Raw genomic sequence first — 27,738 nt, 5'->3', positions numbered from 1 at the left:
CTTCATTAAACCTCCTCACCCACCAACAAGCCAGATACTAAACCACAGTCTGAATCTTTTATATGTACATCTTTGTACATTTATTTGATAAGAAATGACACAGCAGAATTACAGCACACATCCGGGGAGTTGCATAGAAATTCCTCATATTACTGTCACGTCAAAATGCATAGAAAAAGGAAATGTATCGCACAAAAACAACAGGGCATATTTAGTGCATAAACATGCCAGCTTATACAGCACTGTGAATGTACATCATATGTACTGTTACATGCCAATACATACATCACATAGGCTTCATGTCAAATAGCACCCTATTAAGCCCACTACTTTTGACCAGGTCACATAGGGCTCTGGTGAAAAGTAATACACTATATAGGGAATAGGGTGACATTTGGGACACTTTTAAGTGGTTCAAGCACCAATGAGAGAAAGGCACTAAACAATCAGTAGCTTAGCCTGGCGCTAACACTTCAACAAATTACGTTACCCAGAATCCTCTCCCTGGAACTACCGTATCTATGCTTCAGCCTTAGTAGAGACTTCAACAGCACTGGCCAGAGTTCACAAGAGTTCACCAGTTCGGGCCTCCGACAACGTGTCCCCCATGCGCCCTTATGCGTGCAGGTTTTCCTTCCTACTGGTCTCATCCTCATTGGATAGAAGCAGAGCCTTCTGCAAAACCCACTACATTCAGTTCCTGGACTAAAGACACTGCATAATGAAACCTTAATAGCTGTCAGATCTCTATCAAACGTCAGAGAAAATATCAATTAAACATCACTCAGGGATTGGTGAGAATCCCTCACTAACCTGGCCTGGGTCTTTGAGGACTGACTTTGGGAGTCCTGGATGAAATATTCTTCAGATAGACTACCATTCCAACTACCAACTAAACCCATTCAGAGACCATTGATAAAGATGAGCTTATGCTGTATTAGAAAAGTATAGCATTAAGGTGCGATGGTAGACATATTTTCAATACGCACAACATAGTCTGGACTTTCATTAGTGTCTTCACATGAATTGTTTAGGATAGAGTTTGTGGGCTGATGCTGTTATGCCTCATGGTTAGTACTCAAAATATGACGATATTCTGTATGGGAGTGGCAAGGCTGTATATGTAAATGTGTTGTATTTTACACAAGATACTACCAGAACTATCATTCAATATGTATGCAGAAAGCCCAAGCGAAATTATCATGTATATCTTTGACACGTCTTGACCCATTTGAAATGATTGCAGTTTGAGGCAATTTCATACATTTCATGTCACTTCACAATGAATAACATGTCATTCAGACACTTGTTGATAGCTCCTTGGGAATGTAAACACAATCATGACATCGTCCATACATAAAAAAACAGATGCATACATACAAAATACATAGTTAAAACATTTTGATGAGCCCCCGTGCTTTGCTATAATGAGAGGTTTCAGTGACTCTGTCTGTCACTTATTCAGATGCATTACGTCATAATGTCAGCCCAGTGCTCTCCCCGTCATTCATATTCTTGCTTGTATCCACTCTCTATGGAGAAATGTAAAACTTGTTGTGGTCATGGTCAATTCAAATAGGGTCATATCACCCTAACTACTTTGATTTAATGAAGTTCTCTACTACCAACTCATTTCTAGGATGGCACCTGAGGCACATTCCTCAAATACTCAAGATGATTTGGATTCCTCAGTTGCTCTTGGTTACAAGGCTATTCCATTTGGTTAAATAGGAAATGAGATGCCAATGGTCAGAGAGACTTTGTTAAAGATTTGCATTGGTCTTGTTCTAGGTGTATATTTCCAGTTGTAACATGCACCCTTCTACACTAATGGACTTCCCTGGTGTACACAAACAGGCAGCATATTTATTGAAATGTCCCAGATAAGAATACGTTCATCAAACAAGTTCAGACAGGTTTCAGGATACATTTTTGCTAGAACAAGCTCGGTCAGAATGTGTTTCCACTTCGGAAAAAGATTAGGAAAGACAAGGCCACATCTCACTGAGATATCTGCCTGCATTCTTATCGTGTCCTGTCCTTGAGAAGCACTAGCCAAATTATGTCTCAGATATAGCCTATTTGGGGAAGAGCTGTCTCCGCCCCTTGGCTTTGATTCGAGGGAAGGTGGCACTAGTTTCTGTGCTGATTGGTTGAGAGCGAAAAGGGGTGTTTCCTCCTTGTCTGCGCAGCAGGAAGTCCACACTCGAGGAAGTCATGGCATAGAAGACGTTTCCTGTGGCAGGGATGACCAACTCTACAGGGCAGAACAAGACAAGTCATCACTACAATCAATATGAACAGAGAACTGTTAAAGGGATTTTGTATGGTCGGGTTGAGAAATGTCTTTACCTTTTCCCTCGGGCAATAGTTGGATCAGCTCATATCTGGATGCTTGTTTGGGGTCCTGACTGTGTTTTTCTAAGGCAGAACTGATCACAGTGGGTGTCTTGTCATTGCTTGTCACCTGAGGAAACAGAGAAGAAGGACAATGATACCAGACAGCTTGACTCCTAGTTATAATATCCTGTGTACAACCTGAGGAAATGTTTTGGATTACTATCATTAACGGATATTTGTGGATTAAAGTAAATAGTCATGAGTGCAGGGTGCAGTGCAGTGTATAATTTGAAACCAAAAAAAGGCAAATATCTCTAATCAAATCTCAACTCAATATGTCATTATCTCAGCTCAGTACCAGTATGCTTCTGTACATATTCCCATCTTGTAAATCCATCCGTATCCTGACAATCCGCATATCAGGCTCAGACCCTTTGTTGTTATTGGTGGGATTGTTGCCACAGGAGACTGATCGACGATGTGATTTAATGGGAGTGGATGGTGTCAATGCAGACGGGATGGGGTCATTGGTGGGAGGGGAGGAGTCAACATCCAGACAGGAAACTGAGGGGGATTTCATATGCTGAAATAATAATAGTGATGAAAATAATTAAAAAAACATTATACTTACTGATATGATAAGATAAAAAAGTGTATGTTGCATGAAGGCCAAAGCAAATAAAAAGACACAGAAGAGAATTAAAAGATCAAAGCTTTTCCTCTTTTAAAAGTGCTCTTCTGTATGTTTTTACAACATTTGTTTTAAACCAATCATATTTGATTACTTAGCAATACTTAGCAATAACTACGAGTATTTGCGCATGAATAGTAATTGCTAGTTCTGCAATTCTAGCTGGCAATGCAAATATATTTTTGGAAAATATGTAAAATAACTGGAAATATTAGGTCTTATTTTGTAATTACCTTGGTGAATTTGGAAAGAAAGTGACAGACGGGGGAGGGGAAGTCAAAAAGACCGTCACTGTCAGCAACAAGGCTGGTCCTGGAGGAATTCAGGCTGTAAGGAGGTGAGAGAATCATATCATGTATGTTCATCATGCACCGTAATCTGCATGACAACAAGCTACAAAACATCTTACTCAGCCCCTGAGAAATACATAGTAAATGTACAAGCTTGGCTTTCAGCTCTTTCCAATGTTGCATGTTAATTTACCAGCTCTTGCACTGTGTGAGGATATTTTTAATGGAAGAAAGTACGGAGGACTTACCCCCAGACCCCATTTTCCACAACTGATTACTTATGGCCACATTACTACAAATTTGACAGTCAAATAGTCAAGATAGTCACTATATATACAGTATATAGTATGTGGACATCCCTTCAAATTAGTGGATTCGGCTATTTCAGCCACACCTGTTGCTGACAGGTGTATAAAATCGAGCACACTGCCATGCAATCTCCGTAGACAAACATTGTCAGTAGAATGGCCCATACAGAAGAGCTTAGTGACTTTCAATGTGGCACTGTCATAGGATGTCACATTTCCCACAAGTCAGTTCACCAAATTTCTGTCCCGCTAGAGCTGCCCCGGTCAACTGTAAGTGCTGTTTTTGTGAAGTGGAAACTTCTAGGAGCAACAACGGCTCAGCCACGAAGTTGTAGGCCACACAAGCTCACAGAACCGGACTGCCAAGTGCTGAAAACACTTTCTGTCCTCGGTTGCAACACTCTCTGCCGAGTTCCAAACTGCCTCTGGAAGCAACGTCAGCACAATAACTGTTCATCGGGAGCTTCCTGAAATGGGTTTCTTAATCTTAATGTTTTAGCACAGAATGACATTCTAGACAATTCTGTACTTCCAACTTTGTGGCAACAGTTTTGGGAAGGCCCTTTCCTGTTTCAGCATGACAATGCCCCCGTGTACAAAGTGAGGTCCATACAGAAATGGTTTGTTGAGATCAGTGTGAAAGAACTTGACTGGCCTGCACAGAGCCCTGATCTCAACACCATTGAACACCTTTGGGATGAATTGGAGCGCCAACTGCGAGCCAGGCCTAATCGCCCAACATCAGTGCCCGACTTGTTGCTGAATAGAAGCAAGTCCCCGCAGCAATGTTCCTACATCTAGTGGGAAGCCTTCCCAGAAGAGTGGAGGATGTGATAGCAGCAAAGGGGGGACCAACTCCATATTAATGCCCATGATTTTGGAAGGAGATGTTTGACGAGCAGGTGTCCACATACTTTAGGGTCATGTAGTGTAGTATAGTTTACAGAAACTGCTGATTGGCCATTCTTTTACAATAGTACTGAGCCATATAACCAATGTATTTCACTATACATAGTGAAAGGTATCTGCAGTGAATACTACCGGCATGTTGTGTGTAGAGCGTAATAATAGACCTCATTACTTTGGGCACCGTGTGATGATGACTGTAGGGTTCTGGGTACGACCAGAGCTCGGTTCGCATGGCACCTCAATTTCATTGGACAGTCTGTAACTGCAGACATCATGTAATGTGATTAGCGATTCATCATAATTGTAGAGGTCCGTTTGAAATAACATGTATGTACAAACGTGAATGGTTTGATTGTAAAATGAATAAAAACCAAAAGAGAATCACGGCTTACCTTTCTTCTTCATTTAACGAGGGTACACTTTGGTACCACTGTAGGAATGCCTCGTCGGGGAGGAAAACACAGTTTTTACAGGAGGACTGCAGTAGTCGGATCTGAGCTAAAACCTCAAACTCCTGCAAAGAGAAAAACAAATCATTATCATCAAATGACTCTCCAGTACTAATGGCACATTATCAGTTGAAATGCTAGAAGTTAAACATGAATATGTGCATGAATGCACTGCTTCAGAATTCAATACACTGCCACACGTTTAATGAGTGGCACAACTGAAAAGCAATTTATGAAGACCATCTGCTATGTTGAGCCAGAGGCTAATGAATTAGTCTGGATCCTGGAATAACTCAACATGTGGACAACGGGTGATGAGGAATTTAAACAGCAGCCGTGCAAAGGCCCTGACTGCATCACTCACTCGTCTCCTCTTGTCAAAGTTGATGTAGCCGTTCTGAAATGGAGGAACAGGATATTATGTCACTGTCAATGCAACTTCACCACCAGAGCTTATGACCAACTTCCTGTTGCTGGACACATGATGGGGGATAAATTACAGTACATGAAGGGACTCACCTCTAGTCTGTCTTTGACGGCCGTGTCCAGCATGGTGAGGTCTGTGAGGAAGATCCCCAGGTAGGGTACTGTGCCCTGGGCACTGGACTGTGTTAGAGAGGAGAGGGGTGGAGAATTATGAAAAACAGAGGCATAGGGCTTCAGGCTTCCCAGACACAGATGAAGCCTACTCAATGCATGCTCAACGGAGAACCATGGGTTAAGATGGAGAACCTTGGGTTAAGATGGAGAACCTTGGGTTAAGACCTATGAATGTACTGTATATCAAGTTGTCCTTACTTAACCATCAACAATTCCTCTATTGAAGAAATACCAGCATTGCATTACGTTACATCAGCAAAGGGTTATCTGATGCCCTTTGTACAGTTTATTCCATGCTTCTTCCTTCAAGGACAAAAATGATTATGAGCTTTGTGAGTGACTTCAAACTCGCTAAAAAGAGCACTTACCCCTATCTGTCTCCTGTTGGTCATCTTTCCGTCCAGGTTGGCGAACTTCGAAGTGCCCTCCTGAAAAACACAGACAAACATCTAAGCGTGACAATGTTTAGGTGCATGACAATCTGGAACACAATCTAGAATTTAGAACTGTCCCGTTCTGACCTTAGTTCTTTTGTTATGTCTTTGTTTTAGTATGGTCAGGGCGTGAGTTGGGTGGGTTGTCTATGTTCCTTTTTCTATGTTTTGGGATTTCTGTGTTTGGCCTGGTATGGTTCTCAATCAGAGGCAGCTGTCAATCGTTGTCCCTGATTGAGAACCATACTTTGGTAGCCTGGTTTCACTTTTGAGTTGTGGGTGATTGTTTCCTGTGTCAGTGTTTGTTCCACACTGGACTGTTTCGTCTGTTTCGGTTATTCACGTTGTTATTTTGTAGTTTAGTGATCATGTAAATAAAGTATCGTTATGGACACTTACCACGCTGCACATTGGTCCGACATCTCTTACTCCTCGTCAGACGAAGAGGACAATCGTTACAAGAACCATGGCTATGTGCTCTAAAACCCTGTGTCGTAACTGTGTAGGCCCTCAATTCCAGACAAACTGAGAGGGTAAGGAAGCAGCTTGCTTAGTAAGTTATCAAAGCACAGCAGAAGGCAGTGTGAGATTTTTCCAACATCAAAGCCTGGAGTGAAGCTTTCAAATGAAAGCTCCGGCATATGTTTCGATGAATTCCTGCGTGGATGCCTTGGTGAAATTGCAGCTAATATAAGGTATTGATGCATGCACAACGCATAACAGTGAATGAAAATGCTGCTAATCCTACCGATTTCCAGCCCGCCCCCGTCAGAAATTCATAATGCATCCTAAATACAATACATGTTGAGAAACGGGTGAATTTAGATTGACAGGACGTTGACATTGAGAGGCTGTACACTCCCAGATTAAGCCTTCCTCTAGGTTATAAGGCATGATTCATGATTCAAAGTGATTTTTAGCTCTGGAGTAGTGCTTAATCTGGATCTGTGTAGCGCAACCACTCTTGAATATATATTCATTTGAGTTGAGTTAAACACGTTTGGTGTGATCTCCGATGACACTTCACATGAGACCTGTCCTCATCTCATACCGCTTGTATTATGGGATGGCTGTCAGTGCACTGTGTGTGTCTGTGTCTCTCTGTGTGTACATGTGTATGTACATACAGTACGTATGTGTTGTGTGTGTGTGTGTGTGTGTGTGTGTGTGTGTGTGTGTGTGTGTGTGTGTGTGTGTGTGTGTGTGTGTGTACGTGTGTGCAGTAACTCTCAATCACTGTGACTCACCTCTTTCAGCAGTTCCCTGCTCTGGGAGTAGTTGTCCTTCTCAGAGAAAATGTTGGACAGCTCCTCGTATCTCCTCACTGCTTCCCTGTCAGACAGAGTCACATGACAACAACAATGAGCCATGCACCCAAAGAGGGCATTAGGGGCCTGGACTGACATTTCTCTGCTGTCTACTGGGCCTCACTATAATCCACATCCAAGAGAATCAGCTAGCCATGATTAGTTTAGCTATGATTGGGGAAATTATAACAAGATGAGATGATCAACGCGCGGTAGTGTTTTGGAACGTTAAACGTGTTTGACTATGGGAAAGGATGGTGTTATATCAATGACAACGTGATTAAATTCCTGAGTTTTTGAAATGGCTTTGTTGTAAAAAGGGAGAAAAAAAGACAGTTATGACAATGATAGTGTTACGAGAATGAGAACCCTTAGAAGAACCCCATTTGGTTCCAGGTAGAACCCTTTTGGAACCCTTTTTTCTAAGAGTGTATCGCTCTCTATCCAATAAACATACAAAGACAAAAAAATAAGATAACAATAAGTATGTTTTTCTGTTATACCAATCGGAATGCTTCCTCCACCAACCTGTCAGTTTCTAGCCACGTCCTCCGTAGTCTGTGTACTGGGTTACTCTGCAGGGCAGACACGATGGCGTAGAGAGACGAAAAGTTTTTCCTGGCTCTGCATTCCTGTTGAAACACACACAGTGCAGCATTGTCTGAGAATACCTGCAGCCGGATCAATGGGGTTGTTTGGCACTCGCTGTCTGACATGGTCAACTACATACATTCCTAAAGTGACTTCTCCCATAAAAACCTGTTTATGAGGTGACGTGAGTGTTTTGGTAACAAACCGTGATATCTAGCCTGAGAGTGTGTGTGAGATTGTGTGTGTTCCAAACAAGTTCCTTCACACACACAGGAGCTAGCCAGGCTTTTAGTTGTGAAGGAGAAAGAGGTCTGGCAGTGACTCAGCATGCTCATGTGTCCATAACAACCTGAGGACGGTGTGTGTGTGTGTGTGTGTGTGTGTGTGTGTGTGTGTGTGTGTGTGTGTGTGTGTGTGTGTGTGTGCGGAGTCAGCAGGAACAGCCCTGCTGCAAGCTGCTAATGTTCTCCTAAGTTACAGGATGGCAGTACTACATCTACTGTGAGCACCTTTATAGAGAGAGGACAGTATCATGCAGAAAGTCAAGTACAGTGGAGTCTTGTTAATGTTTTGAGAAAGACAGCTTAGTATTCTGCTCCCCACTCTCTACTTCAACTCAAAATCCCAAACCTATTGCTGTTGTGCCCTTGAGCGAGGTATTTAACCTTAAAATTCCTCCAGAGGAATGCTGCTTCCAAACGGGTGTGTGGACAATAAAGTTATTCTATTGTAATGATGACCGGCTGACCTCTGCCACGCTGATCCATTTCTCCAGGAGGCAGGCTCTCTGCTGGCTGCGGAGCTGCGTGGGCCACAAGCACGAAGCCATCACGGCATTGGCCAGCCGGTTGAACTGGCGTACAGTGGCCCGGACGGACCAACATACACCCTCGCGGCCCTTCTTGTCTCTCTGAGACCACAGGGAGCCCAGGCAGTGGTACGGGACCAGACGCACAAACAGCTCCTGTTAGGAGAGAGTGGGGGAAGAGGTAAGGAGTGAGTGAGTGAGGGACCGGGATTGAGGGAATTAGAGGTAGAGAGTGAGTAAAGATTGAGAGAGAAAGAGAGAGAGAGAGAGAGAGAGAGACACTGAGAGACACCAAGAGAGACAGAGACAGAGAGACAGACAAAGAGATACACAGAGGGAGAGAGACAGTCAGACAGGGAGAGAGAGAGAGAGAGAGAGAGAGAGAGAGAGAGAGAGAGAGAGAGAGAGAGAGAGCAAGGCATAGCCAGGGAGATTGAGAGTGGCAAACATGTCCAGTATGAGTAAGAAAGGGTCAGAGAGATGTAACAATAGAAAAAGAGGAACACAATCAAGACTGTAGTAAAGTGCATGTTCTCATGATCTATATAAGGTTAGGTGGAGTAATGATACTGTAGGGGTCAGAGGTTAAACCCACCATCTCTATCTTGGTGAGCTGCTCAGCAATCAGCCCAGCAGGGAAGCCCAGGATATTGGTGGGATCAAACTTAGTGGGGTCAACAGGAGGGCTGGCGATGGTCCTATCTAAACGACAGAGATGATGCAACACTAATCCCAATGAATGTAGGTCTATATTAACTGATACAAAAGAAAGGCTTAGTCAGTCGGGTTGGCAGTGGAAAGAGACATCAGGGTGGTCGTTACAGAAGCAGGTTCCACCAGATTTGGATGGTGGACAGCAGACAGTGGGAATAGAACACTGAAGATCATCACAGAAAACTCCTGGAAACAATTTGGAGGAGAGTTCTGCCCATATATATCTATGGTTATGCCACCCACAAAATCCTCATATAACCTCAGGTTGGCAGTGCCATGACTGTCATAATCCCAGAGTGTATAGTGACCTGAACTAGAGTCAGGCAGTAGGGCCTGTTCACTGAGCTCCTCTGCCAGTCTGAGGAGGCGACCCCTGATCTCTGTCCCAGAGGGGTCGGAGGGCAGCAGGGGGGCCAGGCGCAGCAGAACACCAGGCTCTCCCAGAGAGCGGAAGTCCTCAGGATACTCTGACAGCCACATACTGAACACCATACACACCGCTCTGGGAGAGGGAGAGAGGAATGGGAGAAATACAAATGCAAGAAGTGTGCACGCACACACACACACACACACACACACACACACACACACACACACACACACACACACACGCACACACACACACACACACACACACACGAGGGATCATACAGTATATATATAGTATCAGACTCACCTGTTGAAGGGTTGCCTAGTCTGACTCCTTGTACTTTCTCCTGGTGGATGTTGCAATCTGGAGAAAGAGGGAAGAAAAGAGAAAGAAATAGATAGACAAAAGTTCCTTTGAGAGAAAAAAAAAAGCTGAATAAGAGATGGTTTCTCCTTCACAACGTCTCCTTTCCTTCCCTTGGTCTTTCTACAGCACTTCAAAAATGTTTCGTAACACCACATACAACCGGTGTGCAATGCATTGTTTCCTCTGACTTCCCCACCTGTCGATGAGGATGTCCAGCACTCTCTTGGTGGAGATAAAGGAGCGATAGGTGGAGAGGAAGATGGTGATGAAGGAGGAGTCTCCCATGGCGAAGGAGTGGAGGAGGTGCTGAACCAGCTTCTCCTCTGTTCCCGCCTTCACACACTGCGAACGAGAGCCGGACTGGAGGGAGAGAGAGAGAGAGATTCATAACAACACTACCATGACAATACAGACTTCCAAAGATAACGTGTAAGGATGTAAGGTGTAATTATACTGTAATTTCTGTGCATTGTATAATGTTATGTATTCTCACTGTTGCACTGGTGGGGGCGCCATGCTGTTGCTTCACCACTACATTGTATATCACTCCGTCCTCTTTCTCCTCCAACACAGTAGACTGAGGAAGAGAGAAAGAGTATGATTAAGAGTTTGATTCAGAAAGAAAGTGCATAATTCATACTCTGGCACAAATTTCCCACTGTCACCAAAATCGAGTTATTCATGCTTATCTCAAGTTGCATTGACCTACCAAATCCAGAGGACAGTACCAAGTTGTCTTCATGGGGGAAGTCTCCCCCTGTGGAATACAAACATATAATAATAAGTACTGTCACATGACCAGCACCAGAACCTCAGGTTTTAACATAATGCCCCGACGTGCCCATGAAGCATATTATGTTATTAGACATGTACAATAATAAACATCAATATTTAGGAGTTTCAAAGGAGCGAAGCAGTTTTAACAGGAAATATCTGAATGGGTTGAAAAGAGAAAACAAACAAACATGGGTGAAATATCACCAAAAATCTGATAAGGTTGTAAGTGGAGTACGTCTTCATAACGCAAAACAATCCACAGTCTGTTGTAAATGCAGCGAAACCTATGGATCACAACATCTTTCATATGTTTTGGAAAACAAACAACGCATCACTTCAACAGAAAGGATAACATTACATGAAATAAACCATCTGAATACTTGCAAAACAACTGTGATACTGTACTGAAATGACCTGCTCACAGTTTCACTGAGCCATTCCATGAAACAGGCCTACCGTGAGTACAATGGCAATGTACCTGGGGGGGGGAAGACCGACATGTAAAACCACAACAACCTCAACACGTTTAAAAGCTATTTAGGGCATTGCACTGCCTCCTTTTGCATTAACTTCTCCCCTTCAGTTGAGATCCAACCACAATAAGCAATATCCAGGTCAACATATACGTGCAAATGCATTAAGCACAAAGCAGGTCATTTTGGACCACAGACCAGACATCACAGTTACGCAACAACTGCTGTATCCTATAACGTGTCTATCAGTTTGCTGTTTGACATGCGGAGGTGCCTTCAGTAACCACTCATTCAAATCAATACTGAGTACTGAAGGTCCATGCTCAGTTAATGTAGTGAAAGGATCTTGTTTTGGGCTCCCGAGTGGCGCAGCGGTCTAAGGCACTGCATCTCAGTGCTAGAGGCGTCAGTACAGACTCTGGTTGGATTCCAGGCTGTATCACAACCGGACGTGATTGGGAGTCCCATAGGGCGGCGGAGAATTGGCTCAGCGTCGTCTGGGATAGGGTTTGGCCGGGGTAGGCCGTCATTGTAAATAAGAATTTGTTCTTAACTGACTTGCCTAGTTTAACAAAGGATGAATAAAAAATCCAGAGTCCGTCTATTATCGTGACATAGGTTCAGAACATGTTGGTCTACCTACTGCAGCATGTTTCTGTTGTTGATCTCATGTCTGTTGCTCTTTCTCTTTCCCCCCTATCTGTACCTGATTGACATTGACCCAAAAAAAACACAAGTTACCTTTGTCTCGACAAGTCCAGACAGGCTACAAGCCTTTAGCTTCTTTGAGAACTTCACCAGAAAGCCACAAACACCATCTTGTCCACTTTCTTTCATCTGTCTTTTTAGTTTCCTATTGTCTCCTTGACCGTCGTTTTTCAATGACCGAGGGATTGTTTGTCTTTGTCTTTCAGTTAGTCTGGTTCTCGGACTTAACACACATAAACACACCTGGAGCCGTCATTAGGAAGGACCACTCCCTCTGTGTGCCTGCGTCACATGAACACACCCATAACACACACAGAGATAGACGTATACACACACTCACTTACTCACTCGCACCCAGGCACACACTCACTCGCACCCAGACAGGCAGGCAGGCAGGCAGGCAGGCAGACAGACAGACAGACAGACAGACAGACAGACAGGAGAGGGATGATATAATATTATACTCACCTGTTGAACACACAGGGGACTCACGTAGCCTACACACAATGAGAAGGCCTGCAGCTATTGGCTGAACAATACCTTCCTTCTTTCAATCCCTCCTTCCCTCTCTCCTACTCTCTTTAACTGTGTGAATGATCTACATTTGTAACTAAAACTGTTTGACTATATCTCTTCCCACAATGAATAGAGTAAATTTAGAGCCAGACCTAATTGACTAAACTCATCCTCCATCATCAACATTTCAACAAACCTGCTCTGAGGATCATTACATCCTCTGACACTGACCTGTTAATATGTGACATACGCTAATGACTTCATAAATGTTCCTAGTCAATGAATAAATCAGGAAGCACGCCCTGTTTACTCAAGGGGCTAACAACGCTAGCGGGTGAGCACATGTTGACACACAGGTGAAGACTTTCACAGCTTCACAATGATAGACTGGTTCAGGCTACAGCCTGTTAGCACTAGTAGAAGCTAGGTCTGGCTGTTAGCATGTTAACCAACTGATCTCCTCCTGCAGGGTGGAGGTCAGAGACCTGGCAGTATGGTGCCAGGACAACCACATCTCCCTCAATGTGAGCAAGACAAAGGAGCTGATTGTGGACTACAGGAAAAGAAGGGCCGAACAGGCCCCCATTAACATTGACGGGGCTGTAGTGGAGCGGGTCGAGAGTTTGAAGTTCCTTGGTGTCCACATCACCAACAGACTATCATGGTCCAAACATACCAAGACAGTCGTGAAGAGGGCACGACAACACCTTTCCTCCTGACGAGACTGAAAAGATTTGGCATGGGTCCCCAGATCCTCAAAAAGTTCTACAGCTGCACCATCGAGAGCATCCTGGCCGATTGCATCACTGCCTGGTATGGCAACTGCTTGGCATCCGACCGTAAGGCGCTACAGAGGGTAGTCCGTATGGCCAACTGCATCACTGGTGCCAAGCTTCCTGCCATCCAGGACCCATATACTAGGCGGTGTCAGAAGAAGGCCCAAACAATTGTCAAAGACTCCAGTCAACCAAGTCATAGACTGTTCTCTCTGCTACCGCACGGCAAGCGGTACCGGAGCACCAAGTCTAGGTCAAAAGGCTCCTTAACAGCTTAAGACTGCTGAACCCCCCCCCCCTTTTGTTTTTACACTGCTGCTACTCGCTGTTTATTATCTACGCATAGTCACTTTACCCTTACCTAGATTTACAATTACCTCGACTAACCTGTGCCCCAGCACCGGCATCGAGTCAATATAGCCTCGTTATTGTTATTTTATTGAGTAACTTTATTTTTTATTTTTTTACTTTAGTTAATTTAGTAAATATAACTCTATTTCTTGAGCTGCATTGTTGGTTAAGGGCTTGTAAGTAAGCATTTCATGGTAAGGTCCACCAATTGTATTCGGCAGTTGTGAAAAAAGTCATACTTGAGTAAAAGTGAAGATACCTAGAAAATGACTCAAGTAATAGTAAAAGTCACCTAGTAAAATTCTACTTGATTAAAAGTCTAAAAGTATTTGGTTTATAATATACTTAAGTATTAAAAGTAAAATAATAAATAATTTAAAATTCCTTATATTAAGCAAACCAGATGGCCCCATTTTCTTGTTTTTTTTTTATTTATGGAAATCCATTTACATTATTTACAAACGAAGCATGTTGGTTAGTGAGTCCGCCAGATCAGAGGCAGTAGGGGTAACCAGGGATGTTTGTTTGATAAGTGTGTGAATTTGACTATTGTCCTGTCCTGCTAAGCACTCAAAATGTAACGAGTACTTTTGGGTGTTAAGAAAAATGTATGGATAAAACGTACAATATTTTCTTAAGGAATATAGTGAAGTAAAAGTAGTCAAAAATATAAATAGTAAAGTACAGATACCCCCAAAAACTGCTTAAGCCCAAAAAAGACTTAAGTAGTACTTTAAAGTATTTTTACTTAAGTACTTTACACCATTGGTATCCGGCACCTGTGACAAATAAAATTTGATTTGAACTCTAGCTAGCATAGACTACTAGCCTTTGTTAGCCTGTGTAGCTCTGTTTACCGGCACCTATAACCACACTGTCTGCACACATATGACTCTATGCAACAGACAGAAGGAAGGTTGTGAAAATACATGGACAGCAAACCAGTTGAAGATTATTTATAGCCTTGGTTTATTCACCTTAATGTACACAGAAATAATATAATACACAGGACTTATAGAGATTATTATTTCTGTGTTGTCATCAATGCTAGCCTACATCAGGTCACATAAAACAGTGACTACAGGCTTTGTACTGTAGGCCTACAGTAGCACTGTGCATTCAACTAATCAGGGTGTTACAAACTAGGCTAACAGCACAGTCGCTGTTTCTAAGAGATTGCAGTTGTAAAAGTAAGGCAAAATACAACTTGTTTACATTTTTAACATAGGTCTACTGTAGGCCTACTTTTCTATGGTATTATGTTTTTGTCTCAAGCAGTAGGTCTAAGGTTAAGTTGACCCACAACTCTTCCTGGTACAGTTACCTACAGTAGAACCACTTACTTGGGACCATCCGTGTCAACCTCAACCAACCACAATCACCACATCTCAGTCTGTGAGTGGCGATGGAACAGGGAGGCACCAATGAGGATGTCTAATATTGTGGCATGTAACAACCCCTACAGTGTTTCTGTTCTACCAAATGCACAAAATCTTTGAATCTGTTTGAGTGCATTTTCCCCAACAATCAATACAAGGACTTGGCTGCTCCGCTGTAAGGAAAAGCTGGCTCACGGAGCAGATGATAATAATCATGGGAGTAAGTGGCTGAGGTTCATTCCATGAGAAACATCTTGATAAGGAAATTTGCTTGACTCTCCTCAGATACCGCATCATTCAAATCTCCCATTTTGTCTGCTCATGTTTACAGATTTTGTCCAATGTTTTCTTTTGTTTGCCGACTTTTTCCATCGCTGCTAGTTTAACTCATCGCTGCTAGTTAACTCATCGCTGCTCGTTAACTCATCGCTGTTCGTTAACTCAATGTTTATACTCTTTATGTGGAACCTCTCTCATGATTCAACATGCTCCTTGTCTCTATATTTCCATCTTTTCTCTCCATAGAGGAAGTACATAATGAGCGGAGACAAACACAGGAAGCACAGCATGCGGTTGTGACGAGCTGCTATTTTTTCTCTTTCTCTTTCCCTGACAACCTGGCCTCCTCTGACCACTACGATAGGCATCGGTGCAGGGGGGGAAGCAGGAAGAGCCTCACAATCTCTCAATCTTCCCCCCTGTCTTTACACAGTCTCAAGTTCTACTTCTGTCACTTATTCGTCAACATCAGACATTTTGGGCTATGTCTCTTTAAATAAGTATCTATGGTTGTTATATAGTATGATCAAATAGGTATGTGAGCAAATAGGTATGTGAGCGTATTTTCATGTGAAAACGTAATCCCACCGCTGAAGCCAATATTGTTGACTGCTTTACACAGCAGTACAATTGGGGCTCGTAAATATATCCTCTGAAGTTTTATTTAAAGATGCCTATTGTTTTTTTTTTAGCTCCCTACTCTCCCTCTCAGGCTCCCACCCCTTCCTTCCCTTCCTTCCCCGCTCTTCTTCTCACGCTTTTATCTGTGCATCCCATGGTACCCTCTCTACTCTTTAAAGTGAGCGCTGGTGGTATTCTAGAGCTGCTCTATTTCCTTATATCAAAGTCTTATCTGAAATCTCTTTTAAATCTTTGGTTCATAAGGTTGTTTTAACTATCAGGGTCATATTGGCAAGACACTTAGTTGTTTTGTTCAGAATGAATATTCAGTAGACTATATGGGTCACCACAGCACTATATGACAAACCATAGGCCCCATTTTAAGATAAGTGGAAATACTACTGAAATGATTCCACCAAGCTACAGTATACCAGCAAAACAAATGTTGCTGCTGGTAGCTCATATCTATGAAACCCGACCTATTGAACATGTTTCCCTGTGTGGAAAAGTTTCATTGCCTGCAGGGGGGGATGGATTGTCATTGTGAGGCCTGACTCCATTGTCTAAATCCATTCACATGCATCTAAGTTTCCCTCATTAAAGAGTGAACAAGTGGCTTGATTCAATTCCACTTGATAGAATGTCCTCTGAAACCCAGCCTATGATATCTGAGTGGAGTGGGGGATGTGGCAGCTGTACAACACACAACACATAGACCCACCGGCTGGTGGCCACCCATGGATTATTTAACACGAGACACATAGTACAGTGGTCATGTCATGTGATGCAAACAGAGCAACAGGGAAGTTACCACTGCAGCTGGTGCCTGAGTCAGTGTGACTTTTTATAGGCCCGGGGAGTTTCTTGAGACTGCATGCTAAGTGAAGTCAAAGCCAATGAGACGAGCATCATGTGCACTACGCACTAAAGCCAAGTAGCAAGTGTATGAGAGTTAGTCAGTGGAAAATTATGGAGTTAATTGACATGTAATTAAGAGACAATCAAATAAATGGCAATCACGTTTTCATCTTAATTTGAACTGATACGGTCTGCAATTATTGGGTGAATATAATGATTTGTCATATCAAAGTGATGACATTACATTGGCCTAAGTGTCATACAATTGTGGCCCCCTCCCAGTTAGGGGGAGTGATGAGCTCTACAGCAGTCTCACAACTCAATTGCTGGTTGAAAATTGTTTTCTGCTCCCAAAAGATAGAATTTGTAGATAATTGGCCCTCTTTCTGGGACTCACTCACAAACAGGACCAAGCCTGGCCTGTTGAGGAGTGACGGACTCCATCCTAGCTGGAGGGGTGCTCTCATCTTATCTACAAACATAGACAGGGATCTAACTCCCCTAGCTCCACAATGAGATAGGGTGCAGGCCAGGTAGCAGGCTGTTAGCCAGCCTGCCAGCTTAGTGGAGTCTGCCACTAGCACAGTCAGTGTAGTCAGCTCAGCTATTCCCATTGAGACCGTGTCTGTGCCTCGACCTAGGTTGGCCAAAACTAAACATGGCGGTGTTCGCCTTAGCAATCTCACTGGAATAAAGACCTCCTCCATTCCTGCCATTATTGAAAGAGATTGTGATACCTCACATCTCAAAATAGGGCTACTAAATGTTAGATCCCTCACTTCCAAGGCAGTTATAGTCAATGAACTAATCACTGATCACAATCTTGATGTGATTGGCCTGACTGAAACATGGCTTAAGCCTGATGAAGCCTGATGAATGTACTGTGTTAAATGAGGCCTCACCGCCTACTCAATCACTTTTTATAGCTACTGTTTACAGGCCTCCTGGGTTATATACAGCGTTCCTCACTGAGTTCCCTGAATTCCTATCGGTCCTTGTGGTCATGGCAGATAATATTCAAATGTTTGATGACTTTAATATTCACATGGAAAAGTCCACAGACCCACTACAAAAGCTTTCGGAGCCATCATCGGCTCAGTGGGTTTTGTCCAACATGTCTCCGGACCTACTCACTGCCACAGTCATACTCTGGGCCTAGTTTTGTTCCGTGGAATTAATGTTTTTCCTCATAATCGTGGACTATCGGACCACCATTTTATTATGTTTGCAATCGCAACAAATAATCTGCTCAGACCCCAACCAAGGATCATCAAAGGTCGTGCTATAAATTCTTGGACAACCCAAAGACTCCTAGATGCCCTTCCAGACTCCCTCCGCCTACCCAAGGACGTCAGAGGACAAAAATCAGTTAACCACCTAACTGAGGAACTCAATTTAACCTTGCAGAATACCCTAGATGTCATAAGAAACTAGCTCCCTGCTATACAGAAAATACCCGAGTTCTGAAGCAAGCTTCCAGAAAATTGGAACGGAAATGGCGCTAAACCAAACTGGAAAACTTCCGTGCAACTTCCGTGCAGTATCGAAGAGCCCTCACTGCTGCTCGATCATCCTATTTTCCAACTTAATTGAGGAAAATAAGAACAATCCAAAATGTATTTTTGATACTGTCGCAAAGCTAACTAAAAATCAGCATTCCCCAATAGAGGATGGCTTTCACTTCAGCAGTGATAAATTCATGAACTTCTTTGAGGAAAAGATCATGATCATTAAAGAAAATTACAGACTCCTCTTTAAATCTGTGTATTCCTCCAATGCTCAGTTGTCCCGAGTCTGCACGACTCTGCCAGGACCTAGGATCAAGGGAGACACTCAAGTTTCTTAATACTATATCTTTTGACACATTGATGAAAATAATCATGGCCTCTAAACCTTCAAGCTGCATACTGGACTCTATTCCAAATAAACTACTGAAAGAGCTGCTTCCTGTGCTTGGCCCTCCTATGTTGAATATAATGAACGGCTCTCTATCCACCGGATGTGTACCAAACTCACTAAAAGTGGCAATAAATAAAGCCTCTCTTGAAAAAGCCAAACCTTGACCCAGAAAATATACAAAAATATCGGCCTATATCGAATATCCCATTCCTCTCAAAAAATTTAGAAAAAGCTGTTGCACAACAACTCACTGCCTTCCTGAAGACAAACAATGTATATGAAACGCTTCCATCTGGTTTGAGACCCCATCATAGCACTGAGACTGCACTTGTGAAGGGGGTAAATTACCTTTTAATGGCATCAGACCGAGGCTCTGTATATGTCCTCGTGCTCCTAGACCTTAGTGCAGCTTTTGATACCATCGATAACCACATTCTCTGCCTGGTCTGGTTCCCAGTCTCTGCCTGGTTGGTTCCCCTCTCTCCACTGGGATTCTCTGCCTCGAACCCTATTACATGGGCTGAGTCACTGGTTTACTGGTGCTCTTCCATGCCGTCCCTAGGAGGGGTGCGTCACTTGAGTGGGTTGAGTCACTGACGTGATCTTCCTGTCCAGGTTGGCGCCCCCCCTTGGGTTGTGCTGTGGCAGAGATCTTTGTGGGCTGTACTCGGCCTTGTCTCAGGATGGTAAGTTGGTGGTTGAAGATATCCCTCTAGTGGTGTGGGGGCTGTGCTTTGGCAAAGTGGGTGGGGTTATATCCAGCCTGTTTGGCCCTGTCCGGGGGTATCGTCGGATGGGGCCACAGTGTCTCCCGACCCCTCCTGTCTCAGCCTTCAGTACTTATGCTGCAGTAGTTTATGTGATGGGGGGCTAGGGGGTCAGTCTGTTATATCTGGAGTATTTCTCCTGTCTTATCCGGTGTCCTGTGTGAATTTAAGTATTCACTCTCTAATTCTTTCTCTCTCTCTCTCTCTCTCTCTCTCTCTCTCTCTCTCTTTCATTCTCTCTCTCGGAGGACCTGGGCCCTAGGACCATGCCTCAGGACTACCTGGCCTGATGACACCTTGCTGTCCCCAGTCCACCTGACCGTGTTGCTGCTCCAGTTTCAACTGTTCTGCTTGCGGCTATGGAACCCTGACTTGTTCACCGGACGTGCTACCTGTCCCAGACCTGCTGTTTTCAACTCTCTAGAGACAGCAGGAGCGGTAGAGATACTTTGAATGATCGGCTATGAAGAGCTAACTGACATTTACTCCTGAGGAGCTGACCTGTTGCACCCTCGACAACCACTGTGATTATTATTACTTGACCCTGCTGGTCATCTATGAACATTTGAACATCTTGGCCATGTTCTGTTATAATCTCCACCCGGCACAGTCAGAAGGGGACTGGCCACACCTCATAGCCTGGTTCCTCTCTAGGTTTCTTCCTAGGTTCTGGCCTTTCTAGGGAGTTTTTCCTAGCCACCGTGCTTCTACACCTGCATTGCTTGCTGTTTGGGGTTTTAGGCTGGGTTTCTGTACAGCACGTTGTGACATCAGCTGATGTAAAAAGGGATTTATAAATACATTTGATTGATTGATAAATTAAGTAGTATAATATCTCACAAACACAATCTTTCCTATAAAAGAGGCGAGAATTTACAATGGGAACAAACATGGTCAAACATCATCTAATTCACTGGCATGCCTTGATGGAAAGTACCTCCTCTTTAGTGTCCGTCTTCGAAATCAAAATGACTGAAATCCCTGAGGTTCTTTGAAAACCAACCGACCGCATCTGCTGTTTACTCAAGGAACTGGTAGGGGAGCCCTGTTACCACGGTTTCACAGACCACCGCTCTAATACCCTAACCCCCTACCCTGGTTGGTCTGAGGAATGTGATCATTAAAGCTTGATGGTGAGTTGGTTATTTGAATCAGCTATGTAGTGTTAGGGCAAAAACCAAAATGTGCACCCAGGGGGCCCCAGGACAGTGTCTGTATCAAATCAGCCATTTGTTGGATTCCCCATAGATGAATTTATTTAATATGAGACCACTGGAGAAAGTTTGCTATATGAGAGAACAGGAAACAGTGCCCTCCATAACGTTACTGGTATTAAAGTGCAACTGCACCTTGATGTGTCCTTCATCACAATTTTCTTCACCTTTATTTAACTAGGAAAGTCAGTTAAGAACAAATTCTTATTTTTAATGACAGGCTAGGAACAGTGGGTTAACTGCCTTGTTCAGGGGCAGAACAACAGATGTTTACCTTGTCAGCATAGGGATTTGATCTTGCAACCTTTTGATTACTAGTCCAACACTCTAACCACTAGAATACCTGCTGCCCCAGATGAAACTACTACTGCAGTTAATTGCTGTGAATTAGTTACTTACAGTACATGTTCCTAATCAAGTTAATCAAATATAAAATCACTTCCAACCTCAGAGGAGTCCAGTCCAGTACTCTCAGTCACTTGTCCTGATTGGCTGCTGAGGCGAACATCGTCAGACGCTAAAGGCCGGTAGCCAATGAGGGGTACATCCCTTGACTCCACCCCTGGCAGGTCCATCCCACCTGTTCGCATACTACGAGGGATCATGGTGCCGACGGCTAGAGACACAAAATAAACAATAGGCACTTAAGGGGTTAATTTGTTATAATTTCAATTTTCTACTCAGTAAATGAGAGTCAATGGCACAGGACCAACATAATTTCATAGTTCATGGACTTTAACTCGGAAAAGCATAAAAAAATAAACACAATATACTGTACAATAAACACTGTATACTGTACAATAAAAATAATTGTGTACCAAAGCTTTGGTGGTTGCAGTTCATTTGTTTACATGATGATTTATATTTCACTGTGCCCTGCTCCAGCATTGAATTTGAATGCCAGCTCATCCTTCCTTTTCCCTTCTCCCTCCCTGAGATGTGGATTGCCATGATGATGGAAATCTAGAAAATGCTGTTACACTGTAGGGCAGGAGGAGGATGTTGACATGTACCACTATTTTATTTTACCTTAATTTAACTAGGCAAGTCAGTTAAGAACAAATTCTTATTTTCAATGACGGCCTAGGAACTGCCAGTTCAGAACGTCAGATTTGTACCATGTCAGCTCAGGGATTTGAACTTGCAACCCTTCTGTCCTTTAGTCCAACTCTCTAACCACTAGGCTACCCTGCCGCCCCATTAGACTATATACATTTAGAGACATCAGATATTCATGTGACCATGCATTGCTGATTCACATTAGTGAAACTGTTTCAGGACATTTTTTTGCCAAGCAAGTGTGGTGTAGGTTACTGTATATGAATGTACAGCATATGGATATGTCAGAAGACTTCCTGTTCTTGTATGGTTCATGTCATTACTTCAGTAATGATGCTAAAGGTGTTTAAATAGGTGGAACAAACATTTTATGTTTACTCTTTATCTGTATAATTAAGGGTTTGCTATTGTTATTTTATTTTACTGCTGCTCTTGAATTATTTGTTACTTTATTTCTTATTATTTTAGGTATTTTTCTTAAAACTGCCTTGTTGGTTATTAAGGGCTTGTAAGTAAGCATTTCACTGTAAGGTCTACACCTGTTGTATTCGGCACATGTGACAAATACAATTAGATTAGATTTGGGCTACCTGTTATACATAGCTTTTTGTCTGTGAAATGAAATGCACTTTTCAACCCTACATGCATTGTTATACAATAGGCTTATATGGAACACTAATCAACTCAATCACATCATCTTTGGGAACATGGTACTAAACTTTGAAGTGTATCTCAGTCTTGAGGGCCTACATATAATTAGACCTAGTGTTATTAAATATATATATATTGGATATAGGAAAACATATCTGTAAAATGTGTCTATATACTGACTGTTAGTTTGTCGTCATAAACAACCAACGGTTATCCACTGGTCTGAATAACTTCCATTCATGACATTGCTGACTTTTTGAGGAAGGTAAACATTACATGTTGGTCTGCATGAGTGAGTCCACACTGTAACTAGGCTACAGATGGTCACGCCCCAATTGCATATGTTTTCTTTTAATTCAACCAACCGATGGGTGGTGCTGTATTGACTTCTCAACCAAATTGTGTTCACCTTCAATCATAGGAAACAAGACACTATAGGGGTTAAGCGGAATATGATGATAAAGTTTGCGTGTAAAGCATTTGTTTATTTAGTAACCAAATACACAAGGTTTAGGCCTATTTGTAGAAGGCCATATATATTAAATGTTATGAGGGCCCTGCAATTAAAGAGATGATGAAATTACAAAATGTCATTCATGTCAATATCGTATGAACGAACTTACTGAATGTTGCGTGTCCAACTACGGTCAGCTAAATTCCGCCAGCATTGGATAGCTGTAGTGTTTGCCGCCGTGGAATATACCGTTACCGGTTAGTGGACGAATGTCGCGCCCATCCGTTCCAGCACCGACGTCGGAAGAGAGTCTCTCACCCCCTCTATCAGTATCAGTGTCCCCCTCTGGTCGCCTGTCAAGCTTCTAGTGCTGATAGCAGCACTGAGCACTTTCGTGTGCCGCACACTCCCTCACTGCTTTCTGTGCTCTGACGGCGCAGTTCCTGTAGACGTGTGCTCAGTGCGTTTAGCAACATAGCCTACACTTGTCTCACTGGCTGAGAGAGGGGGGAAAAGTGGTCGTCTTGGAAATATAGTCTATTTTGACTGTGTGTTTGGTGTACAATATCAAAAATGTCAAGTCATCTATGGGCTCCTAAAATTAGGGTTTAAGAACAAAACCAATAATTCCCTATGGAAAGCACACACACACACGCACGCACACACACACACACACACACACACACACACACACACACACACACACACACACACACACACACACACACACACACACACACACACACACACACACACACACGTGATTGAACCTAATATTTTATCTGCTCGATTTTAAAAACATTTTCTTTTGGCTATCTGCCACCTTTTTTTCTCCAATGCTGACAGTAGCTGAAAACATTTCCTAAAGGAAATTGAACCAAACACTGCTGGAAGGCATTACAGTGTGTCATGTCCATAGGGGCCACAAGGGTATGAGCCCCCTCAGATTTGTCCTTCTTTTTTTATTTTCTTTTTTTCATGTAAAAAAAAGGTTCCTTCCAAGGTGCACCACAGAGTACAGATATGCTAAGCAGAAAGCTGGATACTCTAGTTCAGGGATCATCAACTAGATTCAGCCGCGGGACGATTGTCACATTCTGACCTTACTTCTTTTGTTATGTTTTTGTTTTAAGTATGGTCAGGGCGTCAATGTTCTTTTTTCTATGATTTGGGATTTCTGTGTTTGGCCTGGTATGGTTCTCAATCAGAGGCAGCTGTCAATCGTTGTCCCTGATTGAGAACCATACTTAGGTAGCCTGGTTTCACTTTTGAGTTGTGGGTGCTTATTTTCTGTTCTGTGTTTTGTTTCACCGTTCTGGACTGTTTGTTTTGTCGTTTTATTGTATTGTTCAGTGTTCAGTATTTCTTATTAAAACAAGATGAACACTTAACACGCTGCACGTTGGTCCTCCTCTCTTTCTCCCAACGACGAACGTTACAACAATTTTGTGAGCGGATGGTCAGGATGCCAGAACACAATTAAAAATCAAATCTAGACTACAAATTGACTGCAAGAAGCACAACTAGATATTATATTTGACTAAAAAATGTTAATTTAAAACCTGGCTTCCATTTGCATACCATCACAAGCTCACAGAACAGGACGTCTGAGTACTGAAGTGCGTAGCGCATAAAAAGCGTCTGTCCTCGGTTGCACCACTCACTAACGAGTTCCAAACTGCCTCTGGAAGCAACGTCAGCATGAGAACTGTTCGTTAAGCAACATTAAGGCATTTATATACAATTTAAAATATTGCATAATTCATAACACTTTACCGAATACATTTAGTGTGTTCCCTCAGGCCACTACTCCACTATCACATATTTACAATTCAACATCCGTGTGTAGAGTGCATATCTTATCATGTGTATGTGTGCCTGTGCCAGTGTTTGTGTTTCTTCACAGTACCCGCTGTTCCATAAGGTGTATTTTTATGTTTTTTTAAATTACATTTTTACTGCTTACATGAGTTACTTGATGTGGAATAGAGTTCCATGTAGTCATGGCTCTCTGTAGTACTGTGCACCTCCCATAATCTGTTCTTGATGTGGGGACTGTGAAGAGATCTCTGGTGGCATGTCTTGTGGGGTATGCATGGGTAGCTACCAAGCCATTTCAGGCTATTAATCAAGTCAGAGAAGCTGGTCTAACTATATTAGCTAGCATGCCTGCTGGCAAGATTGCTAGACTTTATAAAAGCAAGCAATTACTAATGACTCAAATTCCTTTCAATCTTTTACCCAGATTTTAGTGGAGATGCAGAGAAGCATATTTATGGCTATGATGCTCTATACCCGTGTGGTAGTTGTACTAAACTCCTAAGGTATAAAAGGTCTTGAAGAATCAATGTGCATCGTTCATTAAAATAACAATTGAATAGTTAAAGATGTATGTTTAGATAACCTATTCAGATAAATATATTTTTAACATAGTCATAATTATTATGGCTCTAGATTGAAGGAAAAACATTTTCAGGTGTTTGAAAAATGCTAAATGCTCCAACTCAGGGGGACGACAACAACCCCCTTCTATAATAATGGGTGCATAACCAAAGTTCCCTCATGACCAAAGTTCCCTCTAAGCTGCGTGTGTGCAGGCTTGCAGTATCCCTGACTGCCACACAGACAGAAGAAATATGAGCCCATGGATAGAAGCAAATGATTGAACTTCATTCAGCTTTCTAGAGTTTTCACTGTTAGTTAACACTATTAATATTTCCCTTTACTGTGGCAATGGTGATTGAATCAATGCAATATTAGCCACTTTCAATGCAACATACCTAAACAAAACGAACCATAGTAAAACTAACTTTGCAAGAGATTTTGCTGTAGGCAAAACACATCAGAGTAGGATTCTATTACATTGACAGGCATGACTCAGCCCCTACTCTAAACATACCTGTGCGGCATAACCAATCAGAGCTGCAGTAGGCCTATATGCAAATAGACAATTCCATATATGGATCTGTGCCATTTACTTTGAACTAAACTGTGTTTACAGCATGAGCGATCGTGAGTAGATGAGATCAAGGCGAGAGTTACATGTAGCCATGTGAGCACATTTTGTTTAATATCCTTTGCTAGTTAGTGAGTTAGCACAGTTCTAGATCATTTGTAGTCAGCAATAGGGGAGTGATTCCTTCCTACAAGAGCACAAAACGTGTACAATTCTAGACTTCTTTGAAAAAACTAGCCAGGCAAACAGCAATTATTTTGTCTTAAAGGGGCAGTGTTGTATTTTGAGGCATGCTTGAATAAACTCTTGTTGCCAATAGGCAGGGGGTAGCATAACTTGTCTTATTCTCTGTAATAATGGTATGGGAATAATAATGCATTTTATTTTGTAAAGTGGTTTCTTGCATCAAACAATACAACAACATTTTCAGTCGACCTCCTTGTCTGAAGGACAAGTGGATTAACAGGTTCTTGTCAAGCCCTGTATGGTTTTTTTCTTCAAAGGTCTCATGGAATGTAGACCTATATTGAACAGCACACAATGGCTGCTACTATAGAATGATTAAACAGCAATTTCCATGTTAATATGTTATGGGATGCTTTTTCTTCATTGTTTTTGATGGTAGGCCACTCTGGTAGGCCTACATTATAATCAAATAGCCACAGTAGTCTACTTGGACACGGTTAAAACTGTAACTTAAAGCGGGTACAGCCTCAGTGCTCATAGTAAATGTTCACAATGTTCAAGTTTGCGCTCATCAGACCTGAAATTTGCTCAGTGCTCAATTAGAGGGAACATTGTCCATGACACCCCTGGATGTAGTATCACATTATCCTAATAATGGTGCTTGTTGCCTTCTTTCTCTGTAAGCTTACTCTAATATTCTTAATTAAATCCTTCTATTGACACTAGCCACACTGAGCTTTTATCAGAAGCTCACTGAGTTTTTATCAGAAGCTCATGACTGTCTCCTTCCCCTCCTCTCTGTCTCATGACAGAACTGCTCACAAAGCCCCGGCTGTGTGTGTGAGAGGCATCTTTATTCCAAAAGGGAGAGCACATGAAAGGCATCAAGTTGTCACCCTTATGACCTCTGCACAAGCCCCGTATTAACATGAATAGGGGTCCTTTTTTTCTTCTGTGATGATACTTAATTTGGGCTAACGGGCTCACTATCCTTTCTTGGTAAATAGTGAATCTTGCTGTGAGACTGCTAGAAGCATATTTCCGCTTTGCCATTATTCAAAGTGATCCTCATCCAAATGCTAATGATACATTTCAAAATATCTCTGTCATCACACAGTTATGTGAATTGAACTGTAGTTCAGCTAAATGCCACCACTGCATTTTTATTAGCCTACCACTCCACTACAGTACTGACAGAGCAGTGCATTAGAAGGTGTAGTGTGCTCGCCATCTAGTGTTGCCAATGGAAACTCATTGTCATCCTTTAGAAATGCCAGTGGCCATTTTGAGTACAAAATTACCATATGCTTGATAAATTCAAATGACAACGACAAGCAAATGAACAAATACATATCATCTAACGATAAAAATAACATATGAAACACCTCATCACTTGTTGTTTTGACTATTAAACTATAGGCTATGTTGCCTACTCGTAGAATTGTCAGTGCTAAGTTATGTTATGACACTTAAATGCCCTTTAATCTTCCGTTCATAAATGATACACATGAACATGTGTGAAATTTCCAGGGCTCCTAATTAACCAATGGTAAATAAGTAAAATTGTTACTCATTCTGACATTGGTTATTACCATGTTATGTTATCACCCAGTTGTTGTGAGAATTGAAAGCTTGTG

General features: G+C 42.4%; 1 protein-coding gene across 4 annotated transcripts; it reads right to left on the bottom strand.

The window, feature by feature from the left end:
* Nucleotides 1–54: 54 nt before the first annotated feature.
* On the bottom strand, nucleotides 55–23,397 carry LOC135522290 (ral guanine nucleotide dissociation stimulator-like 1). 4 transcript variants are annotated; one of them, XM_064948397.1, is made up of 20 exons: nucleotides 23,129–23,394; nucleotides 21,242–21,411; nucleotides 10,887–10,934; nucleotides 10,671–10,754; nucleotides 10,374–10,537; nucleotides 10,118–10,174; nucleotides 9,750–9,943; nucleotides 9,323–9,429; nucleotides 8,668–8,883; nucleotides 7,857–7,960; nucleotides 7,269–7,353; nucleotides 5,956–6,015; nucleotides 5,507–5,593; nucleotides 5,352–5,384; nucleotides 4,931–5,052; nucleotides 4,711–4,800; nucleotides 3,265–3,358; nucleotides 2,699–2,923; nucleotides 2,353–2,467; nucleotides 55–2,257 (listed from the first exon to the last, which is right to left on the bottom strand). In XM_064948397.1, the coding sequence occupies exons 2-20, from the start codon at nucleotides 21,398–21,400 to the stop codon at nucleotides 2,079–2,081; spliced, it is 2,223 nt and encodes a 740-aa protein (XP_064804469.1). In that variant the 5' UTR covers nucleotides 21,401–21,411; nucleotides 23,129–23,394; the 3' UTR covers nucleotides 55–2,078. The 4 variants fall into 4 exon arrangements, with proteins under 4 accessions (XP_064804469.1, XP_064804470.1, XP_064804472.1 ...); XM_064948398.1 differs by lacking the exon at nucleotides 10,887–10,934; XM_064948400.1 differs by lacking the exons at nucleotides 21,242–21,411; nucleotides 23,129–23,394 and adding an exon at nucleotides 12,169–13,719.
* Nucleotides 23,398–27,738: the final 4,341 nt, after the last annotated feature.

This window comes from Oncorhynchus masou, chromosome 30 (assembly GCF_036934945.1).
Source record: "Oncorhynchus masou masou isolate Uvic2021 chromosome 30, UVic_Omas_1.1, whole genome shotgun sequence".
Lineage (NCBI taxonomy): Eukaryota > Metazoa > Chordata > Actinopteri > Salmoniformes > Salmonidae > Oncorhynchus > Oncorhynchus masou.
The sequence above is the reverse complement of the archived record's forward strand: the minus strand, read 5'-3'. Positions and strand labels throughout refer to the sequence as shown.